Raw genomic sequence first — 16,352 nt, forward strand, 5'->3', positions numbered from 1 at the left:
CTGTCAGTATTTAGTTTGATATAATTCAAGGCTCTTTTAAATGGCCTTCAATGAAGTTTTACTTTTCTCTATATCAGTGCCATATTTACTATGTTATATATTCCCAAAATGAACCCTTCCCTTAAAAGAGGAACATCTTTTTTCATTTTCATAGGGCTATCAAAATATAATGCAGTATGCATGCAGCTAAACCTAAGGTTTCACAGTAAACTCGTATGCAACAGATGCAGGGCTGTGCCTGCACACACACACACAAGCAGGGCTCAGCATTTAAAGACACATCTCCAGAGCAGCTGACTGAGGCTGCACCAGGCACATACCTGCCTGTGGTAGTGTCAGCCCTGCCTTCCACCAAGGAGTTTTTATCCTGCCCGGGGGCCAGCGTCACGGTGGAGGTTGTGTCCGCTTTTGCAATGGTCACCTCTTTGGCCTTAGAGATCTCCTCCCCACAGTGGGGACAGTAGCTGGCATTATTGACTCGAGAGGCACAGTCTTTGTGAAAGCGGTGAGAAATGCTGCTCTCAGGCTGACACTCCATAAAATTACCCTGAAAACAGGAAGACAAGAAATTATCATTTGAAATTAGGGCCAACATGTATGAAAGGAAACAAAGTGCCACTGAATCTATATGCGAGCGGCATGGGGCCGAGGGCCCTGAGGCCACCCAGCACTCCCAGTCCCTGGCTACGTAAGCAGACCATATCCCACATCCATGGTGTGTCCACACATACCCCTGCTGCTTTTCTTTTATATCTCTCTCTTTTTTAATTTACTTATTTGAGAGAGAGAAAGCAAGAGCTTCTCATTGAGTGCAGAGCCTGATCAGGATCTGATCCCATGACCCTGAGATCATGACCTGAGCTAAAGCCAAGAGTCAGACACTTAACTAACTGAGCCACCCAGATGACCCCCTGCCCCACTGCTGTTTTAAAGAGAGAGAGTAAAGTGTGGAGAAGCCACCTGATTGCCCCTTACCCCCTGGAAGGCCAAGGCCTCACTCTCGGGCTGTTCTAACCCAAAGAGAGACCACACAGAAGACCAGATCCCAAGAAGGACCCCCAGAGGACAAACCAGTAAAGAGAATTTCGGAAGAAAGTGTCAGGATGAACAATGCTCTGCAGAGATGACCCAGCACCATTGAGGGGCACATCCAGCAAACCCCTGATGGCCTCAAAAAAGGGTTCTCACTGGGACGAAGGAGGTAAACCCCCAGCAGGATAAGAAGCAGTGAGAGCAGTATGCTCTCGCCAGGAGCTAGGGGTCACTGGACACAGAGAAGCAAAAAGATGTGGAAGACAAGAAGGGCACACAGGGGTGAAATCCCAGGGGCAGATGCTGCAGAGAAGCTCCTAGCCTGTGGGGGGGGATCAGCTGTGGGCCAAGTGAACTGCAAGGCTCCACATGTTCTTATGGGCACAGGTATATGTGGAATGAAGTAAGTGACAAAAAAATACCCTAAACCAAGAGATGAAGGCAAAGCAGAAGGCGAGGCAGGCCTGCTCAGGAGCAAGGCCACGGTGCGTTCAAACACATTGAGCAGGAGGAGGAAAGCTGAGGGCATCAGCTCACATGTCCCAGCTGTCCCCGGGAGACTGAAGGCTCACACGGAGCAAAAAAAGAGCATGTTAAAGGAGGTGGCCTCCAGGTGAGCCCCCGAACAGGAGCTGCTGCAAGGTGTCTGCCACAACTGTCAGCCAGCGGAGGGAGGGAGGGAGGAAGCACTGGCAATAGTATGCTTAGCAGGGGACCTGCACGGCGGGCTGGGCACTTACCGCTGTACAGAAGTAGCCACAGCCAGGACAGCACTGGTGCTTCACCATCCGGCCCCGGTGGTCTTCACACAGCACTAGGAGTGGCGCCTTGCTGGACGGGCGCATGAGCTCGTGCTTGACCACGCTGTTGGTGCACCTGCCCAGCTGCAATCACACAAGACCAGGGTCAGCGACACAGACGTTGGGGAGGGGCTCAGCAGATGCAAGTCTGAGGGCTCCATGTAAGGTTGGGAATAGAGGGAAGCAGGACTCCATCCGCACGTCTGCCAGAACAGAACAGTTAGCCTGACAGGTGGTCATACACAATGTCAGAGGAGCAAGTGGTTAACTTGGCAAATCAAGGAAAACATCCTGGGCAAGTTGAGATGTAGGCCAGAAATGAGGAAAAATGGACATACACCAGGCCATACAGAAAGGATGTCATGGGCCAGCAGTTGGACCTCACTGCGAATCCACAAACACACAAGTGGTCAGGGTGACCAGGGCAAAACACCAGAGGGCAACATGTAAGTGGCAAAGACAATGGGCTAAGTGTGGCCCAGGTGTACCCCCACAGCTGCTCACCCCTGAGGGGGACCCCCTGCTCTGCCCCAGCACTGCTCAGCCAGCTATGCCCCCTCACCCCCACCAAGTGATCCAGAGTTGGCCAACAGCAAGGCCCAGACCCACCTTCCCCAACCCACATCTGCTCCCGTGGTGCAAGAAAAGACTAAGCACAGAGACTAAAGCTACCAAGTGGTAATCAGCAGCAGTCTGACAAGCACAAGACAGGGCAGGAGGAGAAATGTGTAAGAAACCGTCACCAGCGCCTCTAACCAAACAGACCCTGTGGCCATTCTCATGCTAGAATGGAGGCTATAAGACACACTCGGGGAACATAAATGAGCTCTCGGAAATCAGAAGTAAGATGGAAGAAAGGGAGATTTCCACAGAAATGCTGGAATAAAGATGGGGGATTTTCTGAAAGTGAAGCAAAAAGACAAAAATAGGGAAAATAGAGAAGAAAACTAGAGACACCACCTAGAGGACCTAAAATAAAGGTAACATGTAGACTCGTGTAAGAGTCTTCTGGTAACGGGATCCCAGATCCTCCCTCCCACCTTTGTGTCACGCACTTTAATTTCATATGTGCTAAAAACCCACAGGGTATTGCTATTATTTTTGCTTTAAATGATTATCTTTCAGACTGATTAAACATAGAAGTAGTTTTTTTTTTTTAAGATTTTATTTATTTATTCATGAGAGACACGGAGGGAAGGAGGGAGGGAGGGAGGGAGGGAGGGAGAGAGAGAGAGAGAGAGAGAGAGGCAGAGACACAGGCAGAGGGAGAAGCAGGCTCCATGTAGGGAGCCCGATGCGGGACTCGATCCCGGGTCTCCAGGATCACGCCCTGGGCCGAATGCAGGCACTAAACCGCTGAGCCATCCAGGGATCCCACATATAACTAGTCTTTGATTGACCTTCATTTAGACCCTATACGGGGAGAGAAGGGGAGGGTACATGAGCTGGAAGGATGTGCACGCCCCTGCTTGTGTGGGAGGTGAGCAGCCTGAGACACCAGCATGCTCTCCACAGGGCCACAGTGAGCACTGCAAAGACTTCGCCAACGACAATAGAACAGCGAGGAGCAATCTCAACATAAACAGGAAACTGTGTCCAATACAGAGCTCTTGACTGAGATAAAGTATTTCCAGAATACAAAATCTAGATATCTATCTTGCCAGCAACCTTTTGTGAGAAGCTACTGAAGGTCATTCACCACCCATATGAGAAAGCTATGACCCAAACTTGATGTGCTGAAAATCTCTACGGAAACATGCAAACCCATGGTCCAGGACTGAATCTGTAACAGGTACAAAGAAAACGAAAAACGAGAAAATTATTAACTCAGGAAAATAAAAATTTATTTAGGAGAAGATATGTAATCCAAGCATGCCAACTGGCTCAGCTGTGAGCATTCCCATAGTGTGTTATGAAAACCACAAATACATTTATAACAAAAATGAAAACAGAATGCAGACTGCAGGTGGGGCAATGAGGGAGGAGTGGGATTAACAGAGGAGCACCTCGGCTATGGTCAGAAACCAACAGGCAGAGTCTCTTTAGTAGACACTCAGGAAATGATAGCTGAAAGTGGGTTATGGAAAACAATAACAATACAAGGAAAAATTGAAAGAGGTCAAAGTGGCTGCCCCCCAGGGAGGGAGACCAGGAGAGCCAGCGAGAAGAGCTGGAATTCTCAGACTGCCATGCAGCCGAGCTGACATCTGACAACATTGCAGACATTTATAGTTGTCATAAGCAGGAGATAAGATGCTGCTAAACATCCAGCCAACAAACAGGATGGTCCCACACAGAGAATCATCTGGTCCAAAGCAGCAGAGACGCTGCAGCTGAGGGGTTCCACTCAGGGTCTGAGCACATGGCCAAGAGCCAGAACAGGCCACACAAGGAGACTGGGAGGCGCCGTAATGCCACACAAGCACACTGGGAATGTTAGAAAAGTCAAATAAAAATGGTAGAAAAAAATATGAAAACAGACAAATGCATGTGACTGGCTCTTGGGTACACTTGACAAGGAAAAAGAAATTATTGAACTGAAAAAGGTTCAATGTAATTAACCCAAATCTAAAACAGAAATAGAAAAAAGAGCAGAGCATCCACCAGCTTAGACAGTATCACGTAAGCTGACACATGTGTGACTGGAGTATGAGACAAGGGAGCACAGCCAGGTCGAGAAGTAAGGACTGCGAGGTGAAAAGGCTCAAGGATAAGCCAGCACCAGATCAAAGTCCAAGAGGATCAGAGAGAACAGAGGAGAAGCATCGAAAGAGCAAAACAAAAGAAAGAGCAAAACCATGCCACTCAGGTCCAAAGACAAAGAGAAAACCTTGGCGGAGCCACAGAAAAACCCAAAATCACATACAGAGGAACAAAGCCAGGAAAGGCGGCCAGCGTCCTCGTCCAAAACCATGAACATGACACAGCTGCGGATTCTACAGGTGCGGAGAAGCCCACACCTGTGAAAATACTGTGTCAGATGAAGGCAGAACAGAGACATTTCCAGGCCCACAGGAGTGAGAGAACTCACTGCCCGCACAGCCCCGCACTGGGGACGGCCACGAGGCAGGGTCCCAGGCTCTGACCGCAGAGAGTGGGAGTGGTCCCTGTGTAGGGTCTAAGTGAAGGTCAATCAAAGACTACTTGTATGTTTAATCAGTCTGAAAAATAACTATTTAAAGCAAAAATAATAGCAATACCCTGTGGGTTTTAAGTACATATGAAATTAAGATGTGTGACACAAAGGTGGAAAGGAGGACCTGGGATCCCATTACCAGAAGACTCTTACAGGAGGCCAATGGGTGTGGCATCAAGTGCAGGTCACCGTGACAAATTAAAGACAGTGCTGTTAACCCCGGGGCAGTCCTTGCAGACGTCCAATGATGATGCACGTAATGAAGCACATGGTCAGGTCACAGCGTAACAGTGGCAACCACAGCATGAGGTGGGGATGACCAGAGCATGCTGACTCAAGGACAGACACTGCTAGGTCACATGAGGAGTAAAGCCCAAATACATGTCGTCTAGAGAATCCACTTTCAACTTAAAGACAAAGACAGGGGCAGCCCGGTGGCTCAGCAGTTTAGCGCCGCCTTTGGCCTGGGGTGTGATCCTGGAGACCCGGGATCCAGTGCCACGTCGGGCTCCCTGCATGGAGCCTGCTTCTCCTTCTGCCTGTGTCTCTGGCTCTTTCTGTCTGTGTGTCTCTCATGAATAAATAAATAAAATCTTAAAAAAAAAAAAAAAAAAAAGACAAAGACGGTGGAAAGGGAAAGGGTGGGCAATATGTGCCCCGCAGACATTCATCACAGGAAACCCCAGCTGGCTGTGTAAGCACCAGGCAGATGAGGTCTCCGCAGGACTGCAGAAGGACAGCCCCAAAGAACATGTGTGCACACTAAGGGCCTCAACACACATGAGCCAAGGTGACGGTCAGGAAGAAGAAAACCCCAACTTCAGCTGACGAATCAATCCCACATGCCTCCCTCAGCAACAGAACTGGTGGACAGAGTCAGAGAGCCTTGAAAGATCTGAATAGCAGGTTCCCCACAGCAGTGGTGGTCATGCGACTGCATGTTTCACACACAAAAAGGTGAGTTTTACTGTGTAAAGTGTGCCTCAAAAAAAGCCACCTGACCAAGAAAACAGACAAGGGCGCTTGTTTTGGGAAGGGCTGCCTGCTAGCAGCTGAACATGAGATGAGCAGACCATCAAAACAAAAACAATCTTGGGAAAAACAGCAGCGGCCTAAGAATTTTCTGGAAGCCCACACAAAATAGCAACTAGATGGCAAAGCCACAATCACAAGACAACACTTACAACAGAATCAAGCTATCACGCTATAAGGCTCCAGTGTCTGGAAGCACACCCCATTTAGCCACGAGGCACACACCACACAGATGTTGGAGTACAAGAAGGAAGACAGAGGCAGTGTCTGGTGGACACAAGGACAGGGATACTGAAACATGAGAAGTCATCATGCGAAAGCCCAGTAGGGAGCACTGGGGGAGGGAAGCCGCAACCTGGGGCCAGGGTGGTCCAGCCTCCAGGAAATCTCAAAACCCTGGGCTAACATCTCCTAAAGGCTTGCAGAGGGAGTGAACAGTCTGGCCTGTCTCTGCATTAAACTGCAGATGTATGTGGAGGGCAGAGAAACAGTGGAAGAGTACCATGCATGTAGGACCCACAACCTCCAGATGATGAAGCCATGTGGCCCAGGTTATTCCACAGAAAAATTGAAAAGAAAAGGAGGGGGAATATGTGTAAATTAAAAGACAAAAGGACAACAGTGTCTACGGGCTCATATACAGATGCCGAGGACATTCAGAAACACAGGGACGTGAGCACTAGCGATGGCAGGATGGGGCCACTCTGGCCTGGGTCAGATTCTGAACCCTGGTGCAAGCTTATCAGAGTTTAATACCCTAGACAGACTCAGGAGGCCACACGGGTGTCTTGTATTGTTTTCTGGATCTATGTTTCATCTTACAACACACTGAATACAGTAGAGACCGTGAGTCCCTCAGATGCTAAAGGAAAGGAGAGAGGGAAGGAGGGAAGACATACAACCCAGCCCCTGGGACGGAAGGACACTAACTCCTCACTCTGAAAAAGAGAGAAGGGGAAAAAAGAGAAAAAAAAAAAGGACCAAGTAGCTACTTATTCCATCTCTCCAGTATGAAGTATGCTTCTGGGGTGCCCAGTGGCCCTAGCCAATGAGGAAAACTGTTCTGTACTCAGGGGTCTGGCCAGAAGCTGCAGGAGAGACGGCAGGCCTGCAAGATGACAGTTCTGCCCTGCCTCTGGGGTCCTGCCTTAGTCCTGCTGCTGCAAGGAGAGTGAGCTTGCTTACTTCATGATCCACACTTTCCGTAGCCATGCACTGGTTGTTGGCCAGAGTGGTGATCTCTCGGCTTTTCGGGGTTTCCATCCGGCAGCTGCAGAGGGGCACCTCCTGAAGGCCATCTGTCTCCACCACGTCAGGACCATTGGCCAGCCCTAAAGTCACAGATACGTATGAGTGTCATGCACAGCACAGCACATGCCCAGACAGGCTTCCACTACGCTCAGGGGCACAGAGTCCCCGCCTCCAGATGGACGTCCAGAAAGCGACCAATTACATAGTCTTTCTGGAAATCTCATGTGTAAGGAAGTAAAACACCACCAGTTACTTTGCTGGTACAAGCAGCATTACAGAGCAGGGGACAGCTCACAGAGTGCCCATGGCCAGCGGGGCTGGGAGGGGAACCTCTCCACTAGCACACACCAGCCAGGCTCACAAGAATTACTTGGTCATCCATGTTCTCAGGAGCCAGGACCCAGACCTAGTCTTCAGAGAGAGACTATACCTTCATTAGCTACTCCTAAATCTTGTGGTTTTCACACAAAAAGCATTTGATACGTGTTAAGACCTTGTTTCCCTTACTTGGTTTTAGAACTGCAGCCAAAGAAACACAAACATTAGATTCCATTTGGGTTTACTTATTACCCAGACTGTTTGCTAGAGAGGAGAGAAAAGTTGAGGGATGCTAGGCTAACAATGACAATAGCAACAAGGGTGGTACATCTTATCTCCTTCTCATCCCCAATTTACGGTGAAGATGCCAGGGGAGAAGGAGGGCCTGCAGCCCACATCTGAGCATAGCCAGAGCTGGCCTCGAGGGGCAGAAGTGCAGGCTAGCTGCCAGAGATATCCCTAATCCAACCCGGCAACAGGGTCTGGCTGCTTCCAAAGGAACATATTTCATGTTCTCCTCTGTGAGACAGCCAAAGTAGAAACAACAGGGGACTGACATCTTCAATGCTCGCCATTAGCTCTTAGTTAAGAGTAACAGATTCTTGGGGAGCGTGGGTGGCTCAGTAGGTTGAGCATCCAACTCTTGATCTCAGCAAGGTCTTGATCTCAGGGTCATGAGTTCAAGCCCAGTGTGGAGCCTACTTAAAAAAATTTTTAAAGGAAAAGAAAAGAAAAAAGGAAGAGAGAGAGAGAGAAAAATGGACTCTTGTCGCCACCCATACGAGTGGGCCCACAAGGGGTCAGAGAACATCCCCTCACTGCCCACTGCTACCCTGGTGTAAAATCTGAGGCTGATCCTTGCCAGGAGACTCTGAACACAGGATCTTCCATGACTGGCAGCAGGAGCCCACATACCATATCTGCCCTGTGAAAACACCGAACCTCTGGGTCACCTATACCCCAAAAGAGTGACGGCCTTCCTTCATGAGGAAACAGGGAAATTGTGAGCAAGAACTAACATCAGAATCACCAAAAGTTTAAAACTGGGAGAGCCCTGGTAGGGACTCCGCTTAGCAAGTGGATCTTACAACAAAGACGACACAGACTGCGTAAGGGGCCAGCCAGCAAGGCCAAGAAGGCTGAGGGTAGGACTGAGGAACAGGCCTTCGGATTTAGCTTCCCGCACACATGGACAATGTGGCAGCAGCTCAGATGCCTCCCCAAAGTGAGGTGTGCCCGTGTCTCCAGGAGGGGCACCACAGGAATGGCTCAAAAGCACCCCACCCGAGTGCCCACTGCCCCTGAGCTCTGGTCACCCCCAAAATCCCCACGTCATCCACTCCTGCTGAGACCAAAATGTCATTCAACTTCAACATGGCAGACCTAGCAGCAAAGGCACCAAAGAGGAGGATGTGCAAGCGATGAAGTCTGATTGTGCCCAAACATTCTTGAGGCTCAAGCCTGGACCCTCTGGACCTATGACCCAGAACCATCCACTGCCCTCTGCACCCTTCACCAGGGTACATCCCCCCAGGCCTCTAGTGAGCCTGAGGTGCTCCATCCCTCCTCTCTAGCCTTGGGCATCTCTCTTTGAGTGTCCAAACCGCAAATACTTGAAGGCACAGGGGCAAATGTAACTTGTTTTTTCCATGTGCTGATTCTCTAAACCAAAAGTATGACTGGACCAATCCCTGACTGATCAATCCGTGGTTACCAAAGAAAGATAAAGTTTAGGAACTCAACTTACAAAATGTCACTTTTTCCTACTTCTCCAACTCGGCTCCCACCAGTATGGCACTTACTTTCACCAGAAAGAGAATATAAGCACATAAACACACAAATCTCCCAGTGCTCAGCTAACGAACTGGGGCAACCCCAACATCACACTGCTCGTGAGCAACAGGAATTTCCACTGTCCTCCCCACTGCCTCCTTACCTCCAACACTGGGGCACAGTAGCAGGGCATCTTATTAAGCCAAGTACTATTCCCAGCTAACATCCAAATCTGTACTGTCCTGAAACAAACCTGAAAGCAGGTTTAGAAAAATTGCACCTCATGTGGAAAGAAAGCATGAGAGGCCTGTGCCAACAACTTCACACAAGGGAGGCGTTCTGCTCCATTTGATGCAAGAAGAAAAATGGGTTTCTCTGATGGACAAGCTATACTTTGTGTCTTTGGCTAAAAGGTATGATTTCCCACATTATAGAGGTGATCAAGATTTCTCTAGTGTTCAAAACAGTAAAAGCTAGTTATTTGTCCTCTGAAGACTGACAGGTTAAACCCGTCTAGCAGCACACAAACCACAACTGCAAGGTCCATGTGGAATGTAAATAACTCTGGGATTTTACATTTTCCCCATATTACATTTTCAACAAATTTTCCAAAATAGTCAGTGATTAGTTACTTTTCATTGATGAAGGGTTTTTAAATGGTTCAAGAAGAGCAAGCAGTGGCAGAGAGGCAACCCCGCAGAACTCGGACCAGTTGACTATCCCCAGGCCCAGAACCCAGGGAGCTGTGGGTTTGCCCACACCTTCAAGGCCCAAACCAGCACTAGGTGTGCCCTTCATTCCAGTACAGAACCCGAGGCACCAACCACGATCAGAATCAGAGATGATGACCAAGCCACACTACTAGAAATTACACCACTTGTGTATTTCCTGAAACATAGCCAGGGCAGGACACCTTGCCATCGGGAACTCTACCTAAAAATGTGTGTGGCCGATGGAGAGAGTGTGGTAGGCCATGACCACCAACCATCTGGTCCTGTGGGAAATGTGTCACTGCAGAGCTGTGGGTGACTGGGCAAAGGAGCCGGGTACATCCACTCAGGCCACCTTTCAGGGATGCAGTTCATCAAACGTTCCATTATTACCCACCAGGGGGCATCACGGCAATACCAAGCCACCCCTAGCAAACAAAGAACAAGATGGTGCCCCGCCTAGTCACAGCTGCCCCTTCACCTTCCACTTGTGAGGGCAGCGTCCCCTTGACACGGAGATCCAGGGAATCGAGAGAAACCTCCATGTACCCCGTGCTGTCTCCTGGTGCTGCCTGCTCTGTGCTTCCTGAAGATGACGTGTATGCTTCAGAACCTGCGTTCAAAAGAGCCCCATGAAACACCGCACCGGCCCTGCCTCCCCAGCAGAGACCACAGGGATGCTAATTAACCCATTCAAAACTATACACACCACCCCTGCCCAGGACACTATGGCCTCACTCCTTTTCTTTCCTGGGCTTGTCTTGCTAATCCCATTTCCACAGATTGTTCATGGGAGGAAGGGGAGCTGTATCAAGAAAGACAAGGAATGGATGTGTGGAAACATGTTTCTCTGTAACTATACCAGATAATCAAGGAAACAAACACATGGTACATAAACATCCTTAAACACTACTTTAAAAATAAAACAAAAATTCTGATCTCAGGTTTGAAAGGCCAGCTGAGGCAAAGTAGTGGAGAAGCTACCCCACGTGTGCAGTGTTGCTGGGAAATCTGCCCGACCCCACATCTGAGTTCAGGCTTCATGGGAAACGTCCCCCTCTCAGCCATGGTGCTGTACGAAGGGCATCACAACCAGAGGTGCAACGCGACCTGAATATAACGGAGGGGCCTATGAGATGGGCGCTGCCCAGACTGCGGCCTCCTGTGCCCTTAAGGCCTGCCCACAGTCCCTGGAGAACACACATGGGCACCTGCTCAGTGACTTCACTGAGGAAGGCTGTGAATAGTACATGCTCACCCAGGATAATACCCAACACCAGCAAAGGGCAGGTGCTCATTTTCCACAGCTAAGCTTCCACACATCCATCACTGATGTTACATCAGTGATCACAGATAAGTGAGCCATAACATGGAGCAGTGGGGCACTGAGGCCCCCTGCTGCACCGGCGCTCACCGACAGACAACAGGAAGCCAAGGGCAGTACGAGCTCATCACCCATGTGAGGAACATGAGTAGTATGCAACTTTAAACAGTCTACAGAAAGAAAGAAAAATCGAGCCCCTATGTGAATAACCATGCGGGCATGCGTCTCTCACACGATATCCAAGTCTTGAGTCTACCAACACTTTTGTCAGCCAGCATAAAAGCCACATCGGCCAGTCATCCACAGTGAAGAGAAAAGGAAATATGTGAGTGAAAGCGATGGAGCTCACAGGAGGCTCAAGGGCACCACACACAGCTCTCCTCTGGGCTTCAGAGGATGGCTCTGCCTCCCTGACATCCACTTAACAAACCTCCTTGGCATCAGGGGCTAGAGAGGAGCAGCTAATGTAACTGGAAATCAGAACAAGCTCCCTGGTGCTGCAGTGCTGGCGTAAAGATAAACGAGCAAATACAACCATCCACACATCCACTGTCAACCAAGGTTCAAAGGGCCACACAGAGAAAGAAGTCAAATTAAGCAGAGGGATAGGAATAACTGAGTGCCTACACGCAAAAGGAGCCTGGCCCTGCACAGCCCATGCACATGCACTGACTCAAATGGGTCAGAGACGCACACACAAGACCTCCTAACACTGTACAACTTCAAGAAGAAAACACAGGATAAGATCTTTGTGACCTGATTTAGTCAAAGGTTTCTGGGATCATGAAAAGCATGAATTTTAAAAGAAAATCATTCATAAACTAGATTCACAAAATTTTTGAAACTTTTACTAAGCATATACATACGCAAAATGTGTATATAACTAAAGACTTGTATCCAAAATATTGGAAGAACTCTTCCAACTCAGGGAGAAGGCATATGATCTGATTTTGATATGAGCAGGAAAGAGAAACCTTTACAGAAGAAGGCGTGCAAGGCCACTGTGTGCACTCAACAAGAGTGCATTCAACTACTCAACAAGAAAAGTGAGGGCACAGTGAGGCCTATGGCATCCCAGCAGCACTGGGACCAAAGAGACCAACCTAAGTGTGGCAAGGACCCAGAGGAGTGGAGCTCTCCTGCTGCTGTGGGAATGTAAAAGAGGGCAATACTCAGGTTTTCTACTGAAAACTGCTTGGCAGTTCCCTGAAAAGTCAGACAGACAGCATCCAGCTCAGCCATTCCACCCCTAGGTACTTACCAAGGATAAAGGAAAGTATCTGATCGGTAAGACTGTATACAAATGCTCCTGGCAGTTCTATTTGTAAGAAGCAAAAACTGGAGAGAACCCAAAGGTCCACAGCAGGTGAAGGATAAGCCACAGACAGCCATCCACCAGTGCTTCCTGGCCAGCCATCCACTACTGCCACAAACACAGATGATGTTAACTGTTATGACAAAGAAGCCAGACAGGGAAAGGGTACCTACCCAGTCACCACTCAAATAAGGTTCTGACAAAGCGCCAACTGCTCTGCAGACAATGTGGAGCAGAAGGGTCTAGGGAGGGGAGGGCTGGCTGGGGAGAGGGAAAGGTCATCAAGTGGCGGCAGGGGCATTCACAACAGTAACCCTGGTCTCATGGTCACACGTGTGTGAGAACTCACCACCCAACACCTGAATTACGTGCACTGCCTCACATGCCAAATCTTCTGCAACAAAGCCGTCAGAAGTGACCCCTTGCCTACTAGGCCTGCTCACCTTCTGGATTTCAGGGTTGTTTCTTTCCCTGAATTCCCTTTAACAAAATTACTTTCAGAACAAGGGCATCAGACCAAAGGGCTAAAAGCCACTGTGTGGACCTGGGCACTGCCCACACCTGACACCAAAGATAGCCAACCATAATCATGCAGTGTTCAGAAGCCACAGATTCCTAATCACACAGGGAAGGAGATGAATAACCCCCATTAGCTCAACACTCAACCATGAAGCCAGTATTGAGAGATTTACCAGAAGGAAGCCACATGAAGATCACCTCAGTGTCTCTAATGAAGCTCACACATTCTTTTCCCTCAAACTGTGGAGCCCACTTTTTCATATGAAATCCTACACAGAACCCCCACCCCACCCCAGGATGGCCTCCCGTGGGCCCATTTCCCATCCAGATGGTCCTGGAGTGTAGACACATTTACCCAGTACACCGCTTTGCTTCTTTTTATTTCTCCGCCTCCGTTTCCTAGCCGGCTTGATCCAGGGGCTGTCAGGCTTTCCTTTCCTCTTGAGAAACTTCTTCTTGATACTGGATTCAGAACTCTGAGAGCCAAAGGGGCAGGAATAAAAAAAGTAAAGCATGGGAGCTCCTGAAAACAAAAGGTACTTCAAGTTTCGTTTTCTTGCAAAATAAAATACCTGCTATATCTTGATTCTTCAACTAGAAGATTAATTTCACTTTCAGATATTTTTCTGGTCCCATTCTTAAAAATACTCATGTTTTCCCCTAAATCACTCTAAGTTGTTATTTTACAGGAAAAAAAGAAAAAGAAAAGAAAAAAGCCGAGAACATTTAAATGGAATTTATAAATCTTACTCGAATTTGGCACAAAAAAGAATGAGAATGTTCTACTCAGGAACTAAATAAACAAGCTCAGTGAGAGAATCCACTTTTAATTATATGCATCCATTCATTCTGCTCATGAGAAAAGGAACAATCAATGCCTCAATTTGCTTCAGAATCTATGTCCACATTAATTATCTACATGGAGAACAAGGAAAGAAGTTATAATTAATTTACAATATTTTAAGATTTTTATGACCGTCTATTTCTAAAAGATGCAGAATCAGCATTTAACAGCCATGAATTACAGACACACAGCTACCACTTGTAACTAGTCTAGAATGAGGACCTCACAGCTCTGCTCACTAGGGACATACAGGGAAGCTGAAAAGAACGTGCTCATGAGACAGGAGACCCACAGGTGGGTGTGGGCGCCTGGTCAGACAGCAGTGGCCAGCACACACACGGCTCTACCGCCACCCTGCAAGCAGCCTGACGCGCCCTGCTCTCTGCTCTCTCTGCCTCGTCCTTGCCCCCTTCCTGCAAAATTTCAGATCCAACTTCCACAAGCACTGTCCTCAACCTCACTGTTGCTTCAACATGCCATTCCAGAGTGATCGCAGCTTGTCACCAAACCCAGCTGTCCCCTCTGAGTCCTTATCTCATCTACCCACTCCACACGATTGATGCCAGGGGCCAGCGGCTCCCTCTTGGTAGCATTTCTCAGTTCCCTGACCCCCCCCCCCCCCCCCGGTCTTACATCAACTGCTCCTTCCCTGCTTAATGCTCACATGTTGGGGGCTTCCGGGCCCCATTTGGAGCTGGTGCTCCTCCCCACCTGCAAGCCCCTGCACCCCCATCCCTGCAGACCCCGTGTCCCTGCCCTCTGACCCCTTACCTCCACCTGACACCCAGCCCAAAGAAGGTCTGCTGGCTGTAGGTCAGACCTCAAACCCTTCTTTTTTCTGTCCCACTGGTCACTTTTCTATCCACACAGAATCAGGGCCACTGTCCTTGCTGCCGCTCCCACCCATTCCACGAGCATTCACTCCAGGGCCCTGACCTCCCCCTGGGGCAGTCTCCTAGCTCTGCCCACGCACAGAGCACCTGAGCCGAGGCCATTTCCTTCAGTTCTCTGCTCAGATATCTTTCTCAGGCTCCCTCCCACCACAGCCCTGGATGCCATGTGTACATGCGCAGTGATGGCAGAGTGAAGGGCTGCACAGACTGCACAGCCGCCTGCTGTACTTGGCCACCAAACACGGAATCAGAGTGCGGGGCAGGGGTTACCAGATCAGACTCATCTCCATCCTCGTCCTCTTCCCCGGTGCCGGCAGACTCCTGCTCCTCTTCAGACTCACCATCCGTCTGGCCAGCCACACAACAAGCCAAAAAGAAAACACAACTGATGAGACCCTTCAGTGGAGGTGACTCAATAAAAACATACATTACTGGGCACACTGGCAGTCAGCGGGGCAGACGCACATGCTAAGGTGGGGGGGGGGCACAGGTGCCACATCCATGGAGTGACTGTTGCCTGCTGAGTCCTGCCTGCTCCCCGCCCAAGGACCCCATCCCAGGTGGGCTGCTCCTTCGCTGTTATTTCTGTACTGATCTGGAAAGCAGCCCCCTGGGCAGGTTAAGAGACCATCAACTGTATGCTGAACATTAGTGCACTTGATGCATTTCACGTGTAGCAAAATTCCATTAAAAAGTAACAAAACACACAATAAAAAGATTTCCAGAGGCCAAAAACTAATATAAAATGCAAAACCTTCTTCCATCTCCCCCAAGAGCCCAACGCAGCCCCCAGGGCCATAGCAAGCGCTGCTCACATTCCTTCCAGCCAACATTTGGCACGAGCGGGCCTGAACACAGAAGCATGAGTCTGCCTCCTGGCTGGCAAAGCCCCAAATATGATTTTATGAATGAAACTTTCTTCTAATTAAAAACGTTTTGGAATTCTCTCCACATCAAAGCAGTGTAGGTACCTCATTGTTTTCTGCTGTATTTATCTTTTCTATCCACGCAGGTAATACATGAATGCATTTTCAGCGCAAAAACTAAAATATACGGCTGTCCACTCAGCCCTTCCCCACCCACCCCCAAGGAAGGGGTGAGCTCCCTGCTCCCTCAGCGAGGCACGCCCTTATCACAGGTTCACACTGAGGCTGAGCTCTACGCAAACTAAGACCCTCGCAGACAAGGCAACAGACACATGACCCTCTCTACAAATGTGGAGTTCCAACACAGCTGCCATCGGCAACGCCAACAAAGGCATCCCCAGCCCTCCAGATGGGAGGCAAGTATGTAAGGAACTGAGCCACTTCTATCATGTCACATACTTTCCTCTTTCTTCCACTTTGTCTCATGTGAGCAAATCCCTCAGCCCATACTGATCCTGAGTCCTTGCTTTATTAACTAG

At 49.1% G+C, this 16,352-nt stretch overlaps 1 protein-coding gene across 5 annotated transcripts in view; it reads right to left on the reverse strand.

Moving 5' to 3' along the window:
- The window catches only part of EHMT1 (euchromatic histone lysine methyltransferase 1), a 144,253-nt gene that overhangs the window by 35,656 nt on the left and 92,245 nt on the right, over positions 1 to 16,352 (reverse strand). For all 5 annotated transcript variants that reach the window (XR_011999768.1, XM_072747993.1, XM_072747991.1 and 2 more), the window contains exons 7-12: positions 15,218 to 15,295; positions 13,566 to 13,686; positions 10,534 to 10,665; positions 7,186 to 7,331; positions 1,773 to 1,916; positions 321 to 547 (exon numbers count right to left, since the gene is read on the reverse strand). Coding sequence is in view for 4 of the 5 variants with exons in the window: in XM_072747993.1 (XP_072604094.1) it covers positions 321 to 547; positions 1,773 to 1,916; positions 7,186 to 7,331; positions 10,534 to 10,665; positions 13,566 to 13,686; positions 15,218 to 15,295 (848 nt within the window). In the remaining variant the exon portion in view is untranslated. The remainder of the gene's footprint in view (positions 1 to 320; positions 548 to 1,772; positions 1,917 to 7,185; positions 7,332 to 10,533; positions 10,666 to 13,565; positions 13,687 to 15,217; positions 15,296 to 16,352) is intronic.

Source organism: Vulpes vulpes, chromosome 2 (genome assembly GCF_048418805.1).
Source record: "Vulpes vulpes isolate BD-2025 chromosome 2, VulVul3, whole genome shotgun sequence".
In the NCBI taxonomy this organism is placed as follows: Eukaryota; Metazoa; Chordata; class Mammalia; order Carnivora; family Canidae; genus Vulpes; species Vulpes vulpes.